The 19637-nt window shown below is 42.4% G+C and overlaps 1 protein-coding gene across 2 annotated transcripts in view; it reads right to left on the reverse strand.

Annotated features, from left to right (window-relative positions):
• The window catches only part of cux2b (cut-like homeobox 2b), an 88523-nt gene that overhangs the window by 26962 nt on the left and 41924 nt on the right, over window positions 1-19637 (reverse strand). For both annotated transcript variants that reach the window (XM_023268130.3, XM_023268131.3), the window contains exon 4: window positions 2338-2416. In XM_023268130.3, coding sequence (XP_023123898.2) covers window positions 2338-2416 — 79 coding nt within the window. The remainder of the gene's footprint in view (window positions 1-2337; window positions 2417-19637) is intronic.

A 19637-nucleotide genomic window follows, 5' to 3' on the forward strand; every position in this document is an offset into this window, starting at 1 on the left:
GGCTGAAAGACTACAAGAAGGCCCCCACAATAATACTGAACAATATCGTAACTACTTTTTTCCAGCAGCAAACAGAGACAAAAAAATTTCATTTGAAATTTCAGTTCCCAATCCAAGCAGCATTCCATTACTTCTTTACAGCTTGTTTTCTGTCTTAATGACAGTTACATTAACATCAGTATCATCTGTGTGCATTATAGCTATAAAAAAAAAATAGTGGAATAAAAAGTACAGTGTTTGCTTCTGAATTATGATGAAGTATAAGTACAAAGTAACAGTACCTGAGTAAATGTACTTATTTTCTTTCACTGGCATTTAGTAAAGATTCAACTTTAAGGAGCTGTTTTAGTCATTGCTCTTCCCAGGGCTGTCTTAGTGAATACACCATAGTGATGCAAATTTGCAATTACTCAACTAACCAAAAAGGAACATGGGACTCTGAGTGTTTGCAGTCAGAGTTGCCAATAACCAACTGCTAAACCATCCTTGATAGACTTCTGTGAGATGTCCTAGCTTGCAGCAGAGGCTGAAGGAGTGAGAAGGTAGCCTCAGCCAAAACAGGAGGAATACACTTGTTACATTTTGTGTCTTCTTAACTGGCTAGATTATGTTAAAAAAATGTTAACACTATAATTAGAAATCAACTTGTTTTGTTCCGAATCTGAGAATCTGCAATACTAATGCTTTAGTTTGCCATTTTGGACTTCAGGATTTGAAGAGATGACTGCAGTCAGCGGGGCAAAGCTAGCTTACTGAGTATGTCAGAACAAGATGCTAGAAACTTACTAAACCAAAATATCTTGCTTTTTCTTTCCAAAACTTAAATACAGAATTTACAATGTAGTTATGGCAATTTTATAGAATTTGGGAAGCACCTTTTACATTGTTAGGCTGAGTTATGAAAAGTAATGTAGGACTAATATAACTATGATGACATCATTAAATCATCCTCTCTAGGAAAAACAAGCAGTGTATTGCCTGATGGTGGGCGCTAAATCTCTGACCTTTACTGAAAATGAAAACAACTAGCTTTACTTTGTACGAGTCACAGGGATACAATGAAACAGACTCCCTTTGTAATGGTAAAGTTAAATGGAGGTAGGAGGCTGACTGTGCTATGTCACCCAATGTAACCTGATACAGGAAGGTGTACAACTTTATGCTCAATATAATGACCACACAGAGCCTGTGTGAAAAATTACACTGCATACAAAGAGACAGAGAGGCAAGAAGTATTTAGCATCTTGAAAACAAATGCTTTACTCTGCACATAAAAGTTGATCTAAGGTGACAGTGGTCTTTGTTTTTATTTGAAAGCCTTTATTCTTGAACATAACATAACTCTTAGTTGACTCTATTTGCTACTTGACAGAAGTTTGGGACAAAATGTCTCCCACAAGATGCTCTTGGGCTTGAATTAAGGCCTTGACATAAAAGGTATAGGTCAGAAAATCAAACTGAATACATCTTCAAAGAACGGTATTTCTTATCAAGGAAATAACTCCATTCAAAGTGTGTGAGTGCGTATGTGTGCGTGTGTGGTGGCGCAATATCAAGCAGGGGACTTCAAGGAAAAATGGAGACCTTTAAAAGTCAGTTGCCGCCGTCGCTATTTCTCTGACGCAGACTTTTATCTTGTATTCATTGAATCTGTAAACAGCATTCTCTACTCCTGCCACAAGTGTTTCTCTGATCTAGACTGAGATTGGGCTGCGTTTTGCTGCTGTCTCCTGCAACAAAGAGCAATACAGTACATGTGCCCTGGCACTGAAATAACAACTGAATAAACACACAATATGTCTTTCCTCTGCTCTAACTTACTGTCTTTGCCCCTTTTTTCCCTTTTCCCCCATTGGTCTCATCAGGCCTGCGTTCCACACAAAGCCAGACTTCAGTTGGGATTTTAATTGGTCCTCCACAATCAGCGGCAGAGATCCTCAAGGATGTGTTCGCTCCTCAGCCAGGCTACACTCAAGGACCAGTGCTGGGTTTTGAAGTGGCCTCACGCAGAGTTTTGGAAACCACTCTGAGAGCACAGACTTTGAAAAATAGATAAGAGCCACAGGGTATAGGGTTTTATGTATCTTATATCCGTGTGCTGTTGCACCATATCTATCTATGGCAGGAAAATTAGTTTTTGGTTGGTACGTGAGGCTTCATATATACATGATACATGGTGCATTGATAGTGGTGGGTTTGATAGGGAATTGATCTCCAGGGAGTGATCTTTGAAGGACGAAAGATAATTCAGGAAGTAAGTGTGGTGTTTATGCTGCTGCTGCTGCTGCTGCTGTTGTTTGTGAAGATGCACATCTCTGGTCTTAGTGGGAGACTCACCTGGGGCCTCGATAAGCTGTTTGTAGATTCCCAGGAACGCAGACTCTGCCTCCTTACTGCGCTTGTTCAGAGCAACCACCTGCAGGGGAGAAGATGCCATTAAGGTAAACATGGAATGATGTATTTCTGGCATATGTCAAACTTACAATGCACAGAATATTTATTTTTATGGCATTAAACTGATGCTTTTACACAGAGCAGAACACGCTCAACATCTTATATTGCTCACAATAAATAAACAGTAGCGAGAGCAAAGGTCAACCTCACAGCTTCCTGCCAATAAACCAAACAAACATTTCTACATGTGCGTAACAGAGAAATACAGTGAAATTCACAGCTCGTGCATAAAAAATACAATTCCAAGGCTGAGTTTCTACTGTATGTGAGCAGTGACAACTAGAGAAACAAGGCGTAAACTATGATCATATCCTCTCTGTTTAACCGCCAAGCTGTTGCATGTTGTGAGGTGACATTTGGCCTGTTAAATGTAGGTGCCGGTGTGTGCAAGGAGGCTCGCCAGTGGCCTCCATCACCAGCAGCACTCAGCACCTGTTATTCTCGGCTCGGTGGGTGATGCAAACCAATTAACAATTCATTAGGAGGGACAAAGAAAGCGAATTAGCCACCACCTGGCCCCATGGAGAGGGCACCTGCACTAGTGGGTATGTGGGTTACCCTGCTCCCACCTCCTGCTAAGACCTCAGGCCTGTTTGTTAGTCAGAGGACGGGATGTGGCTGCATCTCGACGTCCTCTGCAACAGTAAATCAGATCAGGCTTTTCCAAATGACTCCCCACTCCAAGAGCAGATGGAATTCAAATTATTGTCATCTATTGTCTATGTCACTTCTGTCACTGTTGATTACAGCCTCCGTCGAATCGGCTCGATGGACTCCACCACAAAGGGTCAAGCATGCGGTATGTCTGAGCCGGGCCGCTTCTCATCTTGAAAAACAACCATTTTGTTCATTTCACGCAAGCTGAAAACACTTATGAGAATGTTGGCTGTGTGTTGGGGCTGTTTAGTGAGGTTATAAATAAGGTGTGTGGAAAATAGTGAACAACGGCGAGCCATTGATTTACTGGAAATGACTGGTGTCTTCCCCAGGGAGGCACAACGACAGCATCATGTTTAAAGAAATATCATAAAGATCAAGCAAATCCCCCCCATCACTCCCACTTGGAGCAGCTCAGAGGAGTTCATGGAAAATGGAAAAGGCTGGAGCCCAATCAATACAGATGCAATAGTCTGCAGCTCTCAGCCAGATCCCTACTACACTATGCTGTTGTTTCACTCGGCTCTACCCCAATTTAACCCACCAACCTCCATCTGGCCCCCACCCACCTCTCCTGTCCTTCCAGGACATGACATTAATGTTGGCGTGTTGGTTCACAAGCAGTGAAAATGTGTGAAGCACACTGGCACCATAAACACCATGGCCAGCTTTATGAGTAGGTTATGAGTGCAACAATAATTTGTGTTGCTTCAGCTAAGGCTGTCCTTTACCCCCATTGATGAGAGATTGTTTTTGTGTTTGCATCATTTTTACGGCGACGAGGGGCCATTTGGTGAACCACAGCGTGTTTTTAGCCAATAACAACTCTCCACTCTTCAGTGTGCCAGTGAGCAAACCAAAAGCAATCTGTGACACCAAGACAAACTGTTAGCAACCTGAGCTTACATCTGAACTACATGGCCACTACAGAAGGGTGTCTGAACCCACCGCTAGTCATCAACTGTTCACTGACAGTCTGCTGGCTGGCCTGCCTTTCTCTGAAGCATATACATCAAATGAGGTTCTCAACTGCATATGTAAAAAGCTTGAGATCCTGTGAAGCCAACAGCTAGGGCATCTCTCAGAGATATGCAGGGTCCCCTGGCCCTCCATCATCCTTTAACGAGAGAACACGGAGATTACCTCCACAACCACACCATTAACCTGCCTACAGACACTAGCAGAGACATCAATCACAAGCCTGTCTGATGCCTTCTCACGTAAGCACCCACTCTGTGTATTGATACCCCCCCAGCCCGCCCTTGCTATCATCAAAGCATTTTGAGTTGTCGTGCATAATGTAGGCTGATCACAGAGTCATCTTCATGTCCATGATAATACACCTCTAGTCAAGCAAATGTGGTTTTTGAGCCACAAGTCTCAAACTAGCACATATGAGCAGATAGAGCTATTGTGTAGAGAGGTCGGCTCGAGGTAGGACTACAACTGGCAAAACTCTCTTCCTCTATTGGTTGCGAGATATGGCTCCGGCCCTCACTTTGGCTCACAGTGCATTCTTTGTTTTCACCCGTTTTGTGATAAAGGATATGGCTACCGAGGGAATGGGCTTGGCCGCAGGTTGATTTTACAAGCAGGAGTAAAGCCTGGGGCAGAGTAGCAAGAGAGACAAAGGAAACCTGTTAGCGCTCCTCCATAACTCTTCACGCAGCAACAGAGTGGGCAGAGCACAGCCTCTGGGACAAGGCTGCTGGGAAATACTTACTGATAAGCCCTTGAGAATACTTACAGTACCCACTAGTGAGTGTCTGTGTGTGTATCAGTGCGTGCATGAGAACAAGCTAGCATGTGTTGAGGAGAGAGAAATAAATGGAGAAGAGAAAAGATCTAGACTGAAGTAAAGGAAGCAGCGTGAAGGGCTACTGAGCGACATACAGAGAGAGAGAGAGACAACAGAAAAGAGAGGTTCCCATAAAGAGCGCAGCAATTAGCAATTATACAGTCATCAATTACAATTATCACAACTGGTGATTATGCAATTATCACTCTAAATCATCGTTTTCCCCCTCTGCCTTACCAGTTTGCCACCCCCTGTGATTTGGTTGTTTGAGGATGGGCTGTGATGATGCAGGTGATTAGAGCATGCAACAATGATAGGGGTGTTGGGCGGGTGTCAAGGCAGATCTTGCACTGTGTGTGTGTGTGTGTGTGTGTGTGTGTGTGTGTGTGTGTGTGTGTGTGTGTGTGTGTGTGTGTGTGTGTGTGTGTGTGTGTGTGTGTGTGTGTGCAAATAAATGTGTGAATGCTTGGAGCATGTCTGCATATGCATCTGTGCATGGGTGTACACAGCATGTGATTTAATTCTGTTTTCTGCATGTGTGTGTGCCAGCTGTGCTCATGGATACACTGCCTCCATCTCAAGGTGAATGTGGTCGGTGCTGTGGGTGGTTTGGGGACAGCAAATGTATGGTTCCACAGTCCCTTAGGCCTCTAAATTACCTGTCATCTTCCCCATGATGCAAAGGTCAGTGCACAATCATAGGGAGTCCATCCTACTGTGCTGCTCACTGAGCGCCAGTCCAGCCCACAGGCTGACAGGATGTCACAACAACCCCAGTCCCGCTCTGTGCTTATTAGAACAAAACAGTGGGAAGCCCACTTCCACCACACCACTTGTCACAAGACCTTCAAGAAGAATCCACTGGATTCCTGACAAATGTTCAGTCCTTGCAGTTATTACAAGTGTCAAGAAAATGAGCAAAATATGGTCAATGCTCTATTTACTATATGCACAGAAATCAAAAACTGAGAATTTTTTTCAATGAAATTTGTATTAGTAAAATATTCCAATTTCAAAACTCTAATTTTAATTATCATCCCATTTGAAATGTATACCATCCATTGTCTGTTCTTAATTTTTTTTAAGTCACTAAACATTGGTCTTGTATTGGTAGGTTTCTTTCCTCAGTGCCTTGCAAAATCTTTGTTTACTTGCAATAAAGTCCAAAACTGCAGCTCCTTGAAAGGCCATTTGGGTCTGGCTCCAAAAACAGGTCAATCGCCAGAAATTTGATATTAACTTTAAAACAAACATCCATCCATTATCTATACACTGCTTAATCCTCATTAGGGCCACAGGGAGGCTGGAGTCTATCCCAGCTGACTCAGAGCAAAGGCAGTATCTGTAGAAAACCCACACATGCACTGGCAGAACATGCACTCTATGCAGAAAGATCCCAGGAAGGCCGGGCCGCGAACCAGGGATCTTCTCGCTGTAAGGTGAAAGTACTAACCACCAAGTCACTGCGCAGCTCCCTTAAAACAAACAAACAAAAAAATACATGTTGAAAGCCTGGTACAAAAACTGTTTTGGTCTCTAAAGCCAATTTCTTTGTTCATGACAACTGTGCAGGGGGTGAATTTTTGCATAGCTCAGCCAGTTAAATTGTATTGAGGTTTAAAGTTATGCATATTTAAAGGTGTGGCTGCTTTAAATGACAGGTGGCTGCCAGCACAGGACAGTCCATGGCCCAGACATTTAAATGACCCGTCTCTGCTTTGCTCATTTAGCTTGCTCAGTTACATTTAGTCGCATGTACTGCTGTTATGCGATTTCTTTCTATGAAATGGCTCCAAGTAACATTGTTAACGTTAACTGCTAACTTGACTAGCCCTGTAGCTACAGTACATACTGTTATATGATGAATTTAGTCATGGGGTAGCCCAGTGCTGATATCTGTGGCCAAATCATAGTAAAATTGTTGTGATCCATCACAAGTGATTGATAAAAACAACAAAATGATGTTGGCATCATGATATTGTTGCATTGACTGATTAATCAACTCACTCATTCAGCTCTAATATAAACAAACATACATGCATTGAGAATAATGCCATCCATGTTATAATTTTTTGTCATAATGCAAAGTTAGCAAAGCAAATAGTCTGGAGCTGTGAAATTTTAAAATCAAAATGTTTCCAAAGATCTCTTCACTTGCTAAATCAATTTAGTAAATTTTTTAAAGGCATACAAGAAAATGAAAGAAATCCAACAGATTTTTAAGATATAAAAGCTGTGTATTATGCAAAATGATTCCATATATCACTTAATAAAGTCTACTAGGCAACCCTTAAATAAAGGTGGATGATTAAAGAAAATTAATAAATAAATCTTAATAGCTGATTGGCGACATTAATGCATGAGTCACTCATGGAGCACATCAATATTTAGTTACTGCATAAATAATCAAGTAAGAAACCTACATTCCCTCAGTTACCTGCTTCCAGTTTCTTTCATGCAATATGTACGTTAAAAAACAAATGCAAAACTATAATTTTCTCTTCAGCAGCAGGGAAAAGATCATATTTTAGTTGTGCTACCCAGCACTTGTGCAGCTGTCACTACTGGCATTTGTTTTGCTTTGAGTGTAGGTTCACAGGAGAGGCGGGAGTAGAGAGATGAGATGGTGAGGAGTGACTGATGAGTGGGTGGAGGAGAGGGGCAGAGGTAAACACTATTGCAATACAGTCTGGACGTTGAGAGACCCGTGTACACCCACACACGCACACCCACGTCTACACACACACTTGAACTTGGAAGCATGCAAACATCGAGTTGCTCTCACGCAGATGCACACTGCACACAAACTGTGTTCGAGGGCAGATTTAATCATGGTGACACCCATCTCGGAGCAGTGGTGGCAGCATGGCGGTGGCTGTGGCCCCCTTTGGATGCCCGGTGAGATGAGCAGTCAGAGCACTGACACATATCTCGTCGCCACGTCAATTCCAATCAGCGGTGCCTGTCAGTCAACTAGCCACGCTCACAACAGACCGACGCCACCGCCACTCAGCCACTGCAGAGCTGCCGTCTCAGCCAAATAAATGGCCGAAGCTGACCACACCAATATTCTTTTGAAGCACTTATCCACTCTTCATGTGAGTGCATGCTGCAATGATGCAGTGAAAAATTCAAAGCGAAAATACAACTCGACTCGTGGTAGCCTGGAAGCCTTGCGCAAGAGACTCTCTTGTATTGAATGGTTGAATGGTTTTTCAATGCTGCAGTGAATGGAGGCACAGTAGGAACTTAAAGTCCCACTCTGAGCTAAATACAAATGTGATCATGCCAACATGATCACAGCATTGTTAATGTTTAACAGGTACATTGTTGACCATGTTCATACTTTTAGTTGAGCATGTCAGCATGTTAACATTTGCTCATTAGCATAAAATACACAAAAAAATGGTGAGGCTGATAAGAATGTCACCAGCTTTGTGGAAATTTAGTCATTAACCTGTATTGGACAAATTGCAATTTAAATCTGATGATGGTGCTAGACGAGAAGTCAGTGGATCACCAAAAAGTTTACATTTCCTCCTGAAGAGAGAAAGACATTACCCAAAATCACAAATGTCAACGGAATGGTGGTGGCTGATGTGAATATCTGCACATTTCACAGAAATTCATCTGATAGTTGCTTAGATATTTCAATCTGGACCAAAGCAGTGGACAGACGGACCGGCAGACCAGCACCCTACAGCCATGCCACTAGCATGGATGAAAAGGCACATCAAGATATGATGTAAGGTGTTTCACTTGAATATGAGGCGACGTAAAACAAGAGAGACCTTGGGTCAGTGTCCCAGTGGAGAGTGCTGATAATGACCCAAGCTGAGAGAGAGAGCAGATCTCCACACATCAAGGTGGAGCTGATGTAATCCCGATGGACGTGGCACACGGAACTGCATGAGAGACAGAACATGGCACGGCATTACATCGAGATCAAAGGGCCTGCTGTCTCCACCACGCAGCAGGTGCCTTCTGGGTCCCTCTCACCATCAACAGGCAGCCGAACCACTGTGCTACCCGCCCTCTTAACAAAATTCAAAAGCACCAGACTATGCGCTAACACCTCAAAGTCATAGCAAAGTCAAAGTCAAGAGCCGGTGAGAGACAAATGCAGCGAAGAAAACAAATCTTTTCTGAATGTCTTTGTAGTTCAAAAGACAGGAGTTGTCATTTTCTTTGAGCATGCTCTTTCAAATATTTCATGCAGCGAATGACCTAAACCTTGAGGAAAGTGTGCCTGCTGAAAATGTATCCATCATGGCATGATGGGAGGGAGTGCGGGCGTGCCGAGGGTAAGATGAAGGCACCGATTGAACTGCTGAAAGGGGGGGCTGTGAAAAGTAATAATGAGTGCACCTGGACTAGATTTCAGTGCTGGGAGAACTGTTAAGAGGAGAAGTGTAGGTAAGGGCTAATTATAAAAATAAAGTGCCGACATTATCCCGGCGCTGTACTGCCCTAGTGAACAAAGCTACAACAGATGGGGTGTCATGGGTAACTGTGCCAATGTGAGCCAAAGCCCTGGAGTGGATGGACCCTGGCAGGCCGCTGGTGGAGCAGTTCTGGCAAGGGGGAGGCACAGCTGCATATCTCGCCCTCAGACACATGTTGACAGTGTTTCTCTTGCCCTGCCTACACTAGTCAAGGTGAGACAGCATGACACGAGGGGAGAAAGAGGGAGCGAGAGAGGGAGAGAGAGCCCTCCACTATGATGGATAGCACTCTCTATCCACCTCTCCTCTCTCTCCCTCTTAGAAGGCTGGTGACTTTCCAGTGAGGCAATTATCATTGCGGAATGCATAATAGCCTAATTAATTACAGGTGTCAGCGCTGCCTTTGTTTCAGCATGGAGGAACATCATGCCAAAGCCGCATCCGCTAAAAAGAACAACGCTGATGAACGAGCCTTGAACCACGGCTAGGAGAGCGCAGCTGACGGAGGAATGAGTGCTGCGGAGATGACTTGAAGTCTGCCAAACAATCCCACGTCTGTTGCTAACAGAAGATGGATTGGAAACACATGGTGCAGAAATTAGGTCCATTATTTGCTTGATAAATCTGCTGTTGTCAATTGCAGAGCTCGGAGGAAGATCTCAGGTAGGCCCTGTGAACGACGGCTCTGTGCTTAATTTGGTTCCAAGTCGAGGAGACCAGCGTAACGTTGGTGGCAGCACTATCAACAATCAAACAGCCCCCTTACCCAGCGTTTCTGACAAACATGGCATATCATTTGTCCTGTCAGATTTGCCGATTTCATTCATTGTAGTACGAAAGCCGGAAAGCACACAATTGCTGGGGAGAAAGAAATAGGACCTGCGAAAGAGAGATGTGAATGATGGGGTGACTAGGGAGGAGAGACAGCACAGAGATTTGTGTTATTCTCCTGCTCAGCTAAATACAAGCATACATTGGTGCAGAACTTAATAGAACGTCACATTTAGTGAGTGCGTGAGTGCATACTGTACAGCGTGTGTGTCTTTCTATGGGGGGTCGTGGCGGTAGGCTGATAATCCCTCCACGCCCCCAGGCAGTGGGGGCTCATTGTAGAGTACATTGAGTCTAATAGGAGCGGGCGCTGCAGTTGTATGCAGCTCTTTCTGCTCCCACTGTGAGAAGAGTTTTACATAATTAATGACTGTTGATGTTTCCCAGGTAGTCGCCCGGCAAATTCACTCCAGACTTGGCTGCCACTGTCGTTGGTTCCACAGAGAATGAGCGACACTAGAACAGACAGCTTACATTACAGGCATAAATAAGGCAATTTTGTACAGTGTCTTCAGACATTACTGTGAGGGGGGTTCAGGGCCAATGATTCAACTTGCTTCAGAGAAATGCTCAGAAAGAGCTTTTCTATGTCTCGGAGTCTACAGAGAATTTGCGCTTGATGCGAGTAAAACTGCTTCCTTTAGTGTTTTTATAATTCTGTATGCTGTTAGAGACGCACAGATGAAGAGGCGCCATTTCGAGATAACAGATGACGGCTCCAAACGGATGATCATTCACGTCTGCATGAATCGGTCTAATCTGAATGTCGATCTTAATACATGTGAGCCTGGTGGTCTGGGTTTGTATTCTCCAGACCCCTGGCAGTCTGGCAAGGCCTTGGGGCCCATGCACATATTGCTGGGAGGCAGTCCACATTTATACTGGAGCATGTTAGATTAAACATTTAAACATGACACCAAGGGAAGGCTATTTTTTACTGCTCTCAGCCCACTACTCATTATTAATTTGTAATAACCTTTAAGGCTTTTTGATGTCATACATATTTTACAGAGAGATATCACTCCCAGCCAGACTGGAGAGGGCCCGTTGATGACAGATCACCAGAGTGCCACTGAAATGTGGATTCATTCGCTATAATTAGGACCAGGTGAGGGTTAAGAGTGATCTTTGAACTATGTGTCTATGCGTTTGTCTGTACATCAACTCACACTAATGCATAAGTCTGATGTCATGTCAGCAGTCAAAGACTGAAAAGTGGAGTGGCCAAAAAGAGAGAGAAGAGAAAGAACTGGATTACAGAGCAAACATTTTCCAGAAATGTTTTTTTTTTAACATCCTTCTGGAAATGACTTGGCTGTCATTTTAAAAACTTTTAAGTATTTAGGAATAACCATTGTAAAGCAGTTCATTTCAGGTACATAAATCATCGACATGGGTGAACACGGGGGAAGGGGAGACATTAACACCCCACTCTCTATCCCCTTCATATTCCTCTGTTAGAGGGCTGGCCAAGACCCATCCTGCTCCCGCTCTGCCGGGAGGCCCTCCATGCCCGCTGGATGCCAGCCTAAAACTCATGTACACTGGTGCCAACATGCCACTAAAAGCTGTAAAACAAATGAGCTCTGTTCGGTTAATGTACACTGATTGACCTCTGCTGCCAGGCATTTGATGTCATGATTGTAGTGACCAGCATTCTGCCTGATCACTCATATACACTGTGACAGGCACGAGGTGGCATTTCAATCTGACTGAATGAGGGCTAATCAGATGAGCAGCAGACCTGACGTTTTGAAATGCATATCTTCCAACAACTGATGAAATTAAAACATTAAAATTTTGTGAACATTTTCTAAAAGTCAGTTTACTTAAATTCAAAAGAAAAAAATCTTTCCCCTTGCTATGGTAATTTTATTACTTATCAATATAATGGAAGGTGAATGAATTTGCATTTGTGGTTCAGTATTGCACAAGAGTAATTATATTAAAAAATTCATTGGGTCCCAACATTTCTTTTTATCTTTTTGGTAAAAAGCAATTTCTACATGAATCTTTTTCCACATTGTGCATATCTAGTATTGCTCCACAATCTTAGCAAACAGTGACCTGTCCACATTCAGGTTTAAATGGTATACAGTATTTCGAAAGAAACAAACAAATTTTAGAGAAAAGTCATCTGTTTTGTCAACATTAGTTATCATCCTCTGTTCCCTAAGATTCATCCAGGCACCGTTGAGAGTCTTCAGTGTTTGGTAACCACTGAGCTACAGAACACACTTTCACCAATTTTCATAGTAGCTTTTTTCAGTGGAAAGTAGATAAAGTTCAATGAAACTATTTTTTTTTCTCTTTTTCTGGCAGAAAGAATGCACAATAGAATACGCTGACAGTAGGGTCTGTGGATTATCCTGAGTAAAAGGGACATTGTTTCTGGAAAGACCTGTTTTTTTTTCTCCTTTTTTTCCACTGCTGTGAGGACCATCAAAAATATTCTATTCATCCATCCCATTGTACTGGGATGGAGGCTAAAATCTCAGAGACAGTGCTGTGCCAAAGCTGTTGATGCTAAAAGTAAAATGAAGATGATTTCACAAATAATGTCATTATTTAAAAATCAACGTCTTAAAATGTGCAGAAAATAAAACCTCAATCTAATCTACCTTGATGTGACCCTTCCTTGCCTTTTAAACAACACTAGTGCACCTCACTACACTTGGTCAAGGTACTTGGCAGGTAAGCTGTTCCAGCATTGTGGAGAACTTGCCATAGTTCTTCAATAGATTTGAGCTTTTGCCTCGGTGTCTTCTGTCTCTAAATATAATCCTAGACTAACTCCATGATGTTGAGATAAGGATCCTAAGGGTCACACCATCTGTTGCAGCATTTCTTGTTGGTCACTGAGGGCAGCTCTTTATGAATCTGGCTGTATGTTCATGGTCATGTTGCAGAGTGAGTTTGACAAGGACTTGACACCTTCTTGATGATGGTGCATGATGGATAAGAATCTAAGTATCTAATGCCCCCAAAACATTTGCACAAATTTCAAAAACTGACAATCAAATACAACAAGAGGAAAGAAAAGAGATATGAGTGAATCAATTCTTTAAAAGGAATGTTTTGTTGTTGTTGTTTATTTTTTTTGCTTTACAGTAACCATTCCTTTTGTTACATCACTGAAGCAGACATCCAGGAGCGCTAAATCAATCCTAAGCATCCTCAGAAACAAGTCTTCAGCAAGCCTTATATATAGGACCTGACTTTAGTGGTTATCTATTGGATGCTGAGCGTTACATAACCCTCCATATGCTCAGAGTGTAGGACAATTCCGTACGGGTTATAAATAAAGAAACCTGACGCACGGCTGCAGCCACTGTGATTTGGGCAAATTCTCACATGGGATGTCATAGTTCTGCAGTGCTAGCCCCACTGCTATTTCAGGCTCTGCCTCATTAGAACATCCACCATGAGTGAACAACACACACACACACACACACACACACACACACACACACACACACACACACACACACACACACACACACACATATATATATGTATATATATATATATATATATATATATATATATATATATATATATATATATATATATATATATATATATACATACATATAGGTGTGTGTGTGTATATCTATATGTGTATATGTGTATATGTATACGTATATATGTATATGTATCTGTATATATATCAGACTGTACAAAAGTCTGATATAAAAGTCTGTACAAAAGAAATTTCATTAGGCAAGAGAACGTATGAAGGGAACGTTCACCCTCCCAGCACCAGTGCGAATGCGGTCTCAACTAAAATCCCGTGCATTCGCTACATTCAAGGTAGGTGCATCAGAAAGGCACACACACAACGGTAAGGTGTGATAGCCAGGTATGCTATAGTGCTGAGATCTGTGTCACATGGTCCCACAAGGGGGAGGTCTGCTGGCCTCGTTGACAGGGGCACAAACACGCAACCTGCCACAATGACTGCAATTACCCCACATCCACTGCCATCAACACGGGAGTGAGTATGTGTGTGTGTGTGTGTGTGTGTGTGTGTGTGTGTGTGTGTGTGTGTGTGTGTGTGTGTGTTAGAGAGAGGGAAAGTGAGTGACAGGACAAGCGATTATGCATGTAAGTTCGAGTTCTTGCCCGAGTGAAGAGGCGAAGAAAAAAAAACACATTATTGCATGACTGCCTGTACCTGTCTGTGTGTGTGTGTGTGTGTGTGTGTGTGTGTGTGTGTGTGTGTGTCAGCGTGTGTTGTGCATGCCTGTGGAGGCCCTCTCACACCACAGCGGCTGGCTAATTTAGTTAGGGAATAGCTGGCTGTCCTTCAGGTGAATGGACAGAGATTGGTCTCAATATGAGATGTAATAAAACAAGCCCATCACTGGATCTCACCGCACCTTCGGCTGTCCTTCACGTCTCGCCAGAAGAAGACACACACCCACAAACACGTACACACACACACACAGTTCAAGGATGTGTGTGACTTCATATGTAAGAAGGCCTATGAGGTTTGGTATTTTGAAGAAAACAATGAAACAATTATTGCTTTTTCAGCCTATTTAGATTATTACTAACTATATCTAGATAAATAACAAATCAGCTCAACATTATAGTATACACTAAATGTTAACAATATTAACGACTTCATGGAAACCTTTGCACAATTTTCATTTAATTTCCTTCACAGTTCTAAAGTTCTTCTCTAACGTACCCAATGAGGTTAAAAAGCGGCACTTTTTAACTCTGTGTATTATTTGTGTATTAGAGCAAATCTAAATGTAACTGACTGATTTCCTATTAATCTTTTGTGACAGAAATTACTGTCATCCTCATATTTATTTGTAGAATGTTTACAATTTAATGGTTAACACAGTGCTACAAAACCCTCCACGTTCATGTCCCCCAGGGAGTTGCTCCATCTCTGTATCTCCTACTGACTGAATAACAGGGCCTCTCTGTTCAAGACTTGAGCTCTCTCGTTCCACCTGCCCTCCCGGTTGGCCGCAGCAGACTCATGTTCCTTCCTGCCAGCTGCTAGTGTCCAGAGCCTGGTGATCAGCAGCTTTTTCCCTTTGGCCATCCCCTCAGCCCCACTCCAGGCAGGGCCCTTCACTCCTGAAGAAGAGCTGGAGCTCTCCTCTCTCCCGCTAAATCCACCGAGACCCAATTACAGGGGACTGCAGGAGAAATCATGAGGAGATGCAAAGTTGCTTTGCTTTAATTGAGGATGTGTTTAACACTCTCCTCAGGCCACTGTGGCCACTTTATGTCTCTGATGAAACAGAGAGCCCCGCAGTGGGACTTTAAAACATATATCTGTTTGTGACAAAGGCAAAGAACACTCTGATCTGTGGGCTTAGATATATAAGGGCGGCGGGTGTGATTTAGGATGTCGTATTTCCAGTAGAAAATAAGAATAAAACAAGCAGCTCTCTTAAAAGTGTAAAAACACATTTGATTTGTGGTAAAAAAGCAACACTTTAATGTGTGGTGTACACCAGAAGAGCTGCTCCTCTCCCTGGTAAGAGAGTAACTTCACTCGCAGCTGCTTGTTTTAATAGAGCCACATGTTAATTAGTATTGTAGTTAATCCCATATTAAAGAGACCCAAACTGTCAGGTCATATTATAAACAATCGGTCCTAATGTTTGTGCATGTGACATTTGGAGCTGCTATCTCTTCTAGCAAAATGTTCCCTAGGTACTAATTGCCCTACTTTACACTGTCTTTCTTTGAATTGCCAGTTTCTTTATCATTTAGGATATTAGCCTTGACAAGCATCATCCCATATGCCATAGACCCGCTAAAAGTAGAGATGAGCTGCATCTTTTTTTCTTCTTTTTTTGTAGAGGGACAGCAGAAATGGAAATAAATGTTTTACTCTAGCATGTAATACTGCAAGATCTACCTTCATGGGATATTAAATACAATTTGAAAGAAGAATAAAAGTTCAAACACTTAGCCAGCAGCAAAGTAAGTGTAACTTTTCTCTGCTTGCATTATTTAAGATAGGCTCCATCATTTTATCAATCTATCGATCTCTCACCAGAAAGATGAAAATGGAAAAATAATGAGGCCGATGAATGCTGTGTAAAGAACATCAATGTGCAAAATGTAATTATCTGTGCTGGAAAGAGAAGGAAAATGTGTCTGCTGTTTTCTAAAACAAAAAGAAAGTGAAAAAAGGAGCAGTTAATATTTTTCCCTCTCTGCATATTTTAATTACCAGATCAATCATAACTACGTACTGCAGTACTGCAGAGAAAAGAAAATTGCAAGTCTAAATGAAAAACAATAGATTTGCTTTAAAGTCTTCGCTCTTTTGAAGTCTAAATTAAAATTTCAGGTACCTTTACAAGAGCCTTCCTCAGAAAGTTATGATATTTAATTAGCGTGTTTAGATTTTGCTGAAATTAAACTTCACAGCCGAGCATCATGTGAAATGAAGACTGGTATTCCCAGGTTTCAGGAGGGGGGGAACACTGCAGATGAACAGAGGGAATTAAATCACTTCAGAAAGTGAGGGCTGTGTATCCGCTGACAGAAGCTCATGTTCTTCTGACTTGTGCTGCCACCGGTTTGATCTGAAGCTGGGTCTCGGTGTTCAGTGGAGTGGAGAAACAACTTTACTTTCTGACTATGTCTGTGCAGCTCCAATTCTGCGCCTGAAATCAGAGAATCGTGCCGTAGAATTGGCGGAGCAGCTCTCCCGTTCCGCCTTTTCCTCCTCACATGAGCTTTTCCTGGTTGTGCGAGCACTGATGTTTATTTCTCCTGGCATGTCCTCGCCGGCGCTGAGCCACCGATTTCACACATTTTTATTGGCTAATTTGACTGTGCTCTTGCCAGCAGCTGAGAGAGAGCCAGGAGTCAGAGAATCTCAGAGACAGTGCTACTGCCGCTGTTAGTGTTGCTGCTCTCTGACTTAGAGTGCCTGTAGGGAGCAGGTGTGGGGAGGGAGGCTCACCTCTCTCATAACAACTCGTAGACCATGTTAGACTGAAGCAAGCCAGTCTTAGAAACTGCCCCTTAGATTAGTTACTGTGTGCTGTGGGGGGATGTCTGTTTGGTCAGGGGTCAGGAGGGCAATGTGATTGCCTGTCTCTTAAGGTGACAGGGGTTTAGACGAGCGGATGTACACCCAGTCAGACGCCCAATAGGAGCGATGCAGCCAGCACTATGCGTGCGTCCATCCTCAAACATGGCTAACATTTGCACAGCAGTGGCAGTCAGGCGTGACGTCTCTGGGCTCTGAGGTTTGTGCTGTCAGGACGGTAGAAATTAAACCTGGCACTGCAGAGCAGAATGTGCTGAAACTCATCAATTCCACATGGCTAGAGAGCCAAGTGCCTATTTATAACACCCCACCACCCCCCCTCTCTTCTTTACCTGGTGTGCATCCCTGGCTCTAAACACGCATCCATAATGATGAATACACCCAACTGGGACGCTCAGACAGGGCATCAGTCAGGACAGGAAAACAAACACGCCAACACACACACACCATCAGATCACAGCACAGCATAGGAAGGATAAGACTGACACTGGGAAGCCTGATGGAAAGGTTGAGGCGTCTCAGCATAAAAACACCCAGCAGAATCACAACAATCAGTCACCACACAGGAAACAAACAAGGGCAGTCAGATATATTAAACTTCTACAAAAGACCCAATATGGAGCTGAAATATGGTGCACAACAGCTGAAATACTGCCATCCAACTGCTAGATTTGTTTATGTTGTCATTCACTAAATTAATGACATTTCACTTTAAAAGTTACTGTCTGAGCTTCTGAGAAACAGACTGATGACGTTTTTCAGAAATTGTTGAGCTACAAATTTGTATTTGGGTAGAAAAATGCTCTCACTTTTAAAATGTTGGCCATTACAACGGACAAAAAAGATTCCCTCAGAAAAGTAAATATGCTAGTCAGTAATTATTGTTTAGGCCTTTACGTTTATCCACTTACAAATCAAAAGTTAAATTCACAAAAATGAAGATGTGCCCTTGTTTAGTTCAACACACAGAAGGGTTCTGTCTGTTACAGCCTCATTTGTATCACTTACATACTATAAGTCTGTGTAGAAAACTAGCAATGGTCAACTATTCAGATTTTATCTGCAGCTTACAACATACGCTGTAACCATTTAGCTGTGGTAAAAATCACTAATATTACTCTTCTTTTGGGGCGACCCAATAGCCGAGCAGTTGAGAGGCAACCTCCGGGACTGGAAAAAGAAGCCAACATGAAAGAGCAGTTCCTCAAATGGCCACTTGAGTCTGGCTCCAAAAGTGAGTCAAACCCCTATAAAATGTCCAGTAACATGGCACAAAAATCAGTTTCATCTCTATAGCCAATTTTCCTGTTTTTGACAACAGAACGGGGTGGCTTTTTTCCCTAACCTACCTGTTTAAGATAAAGTTATGCATAATTAAGTATGCGGCCACTTTGAATGACAAATAGGTGACGTCATTACAGTCTGCAGCTCAGAGATGTTTGTATGGCCTACCTTAGCTCCACTCTTGCTCTACCTCTTTTTGGGAGTTAGAAAGACTCAATTGCTGCTAAGATATTGTATTAAAACCAATGTTTAGGACTATGCGCGACATTTATAAAAACACCTTTATATACAGTCAGTGGTAAAAACATCTACCACATTGGCGCAAATGCCATCTAGCAATGAGCCCCCTGTTCAATTCCAAGCCAACTCCAACCTTTACTCCATGTCATTCCCCTGGTCCCTCTCCCCACATTTCCAATCTCTCTCCACTGTCACTACCTTAAAAAAAAGGTGAAAATTGCTCTTATTTTGCACTAGCTAGCATAAATTAATTTGCTTGCATCCACTTAGTTCTTTGCATTAAATTTATAGGCAATCTCACCCTGTTTAAAATTCACTTTGTGTTCACTGCGTTTTAGCATTTATCATTACTCTGTAATTGTCACTTGTGTCCACAGCAGCTAGTGCTGAGCAAAAGTTATACAGGCTCACTTTAAAAGTATTTAGAGCCAACATGGGTCAATAAACAGTTATTGCAACAAGTACATAACTGAATATGAAAAAAGGATGTTTATTGCAAACAGTCTGCTGAATGGTTGTCTGATGTAAAGTGGATGTGTGAAGTTAAACTAGACTGGCTCTTAAATAAAAACACGTGTCTTCAAGATAGGGCTAAAAAAGCCTCTGACTTTTTCATTGGTCGATGTATGGACTTGAGTATTAGATGAGCAGAAGCTGCAGTGGTAACACAGAAAATATTTGATCCAATATCCACAGATAAGCTTTTTCATCTTTGATTAATCATAATCAATAAAAGTAAACTTCAAAGTAATAAAGCCTGAAATAGCAAGTGAACAGAAGCACATTAAGTTTGGGTCAAAGCAACTTTTATGTGGAGAACATGCGAGGCCATTCACCCTCTGGAGATGCAGAGGACGTGAAAGACCGAAGGAAGGTATTATCTAAT

Source organism: Amphiprion ocellaris, chromosome 6 (genome assembly GCF_022539595.1).
Source record: "Amphiprion ocellaris isolate individual 3 ecotype Okinawa chromosome 6, ASM2253959v1, whole genome shotgun sequence".
Lineage (NCBI taxonomy): Eukaryota > Metazoa > Chordata > Actinopteri > Pomacentridae > Amphiprion > Amphiprion ocellaris.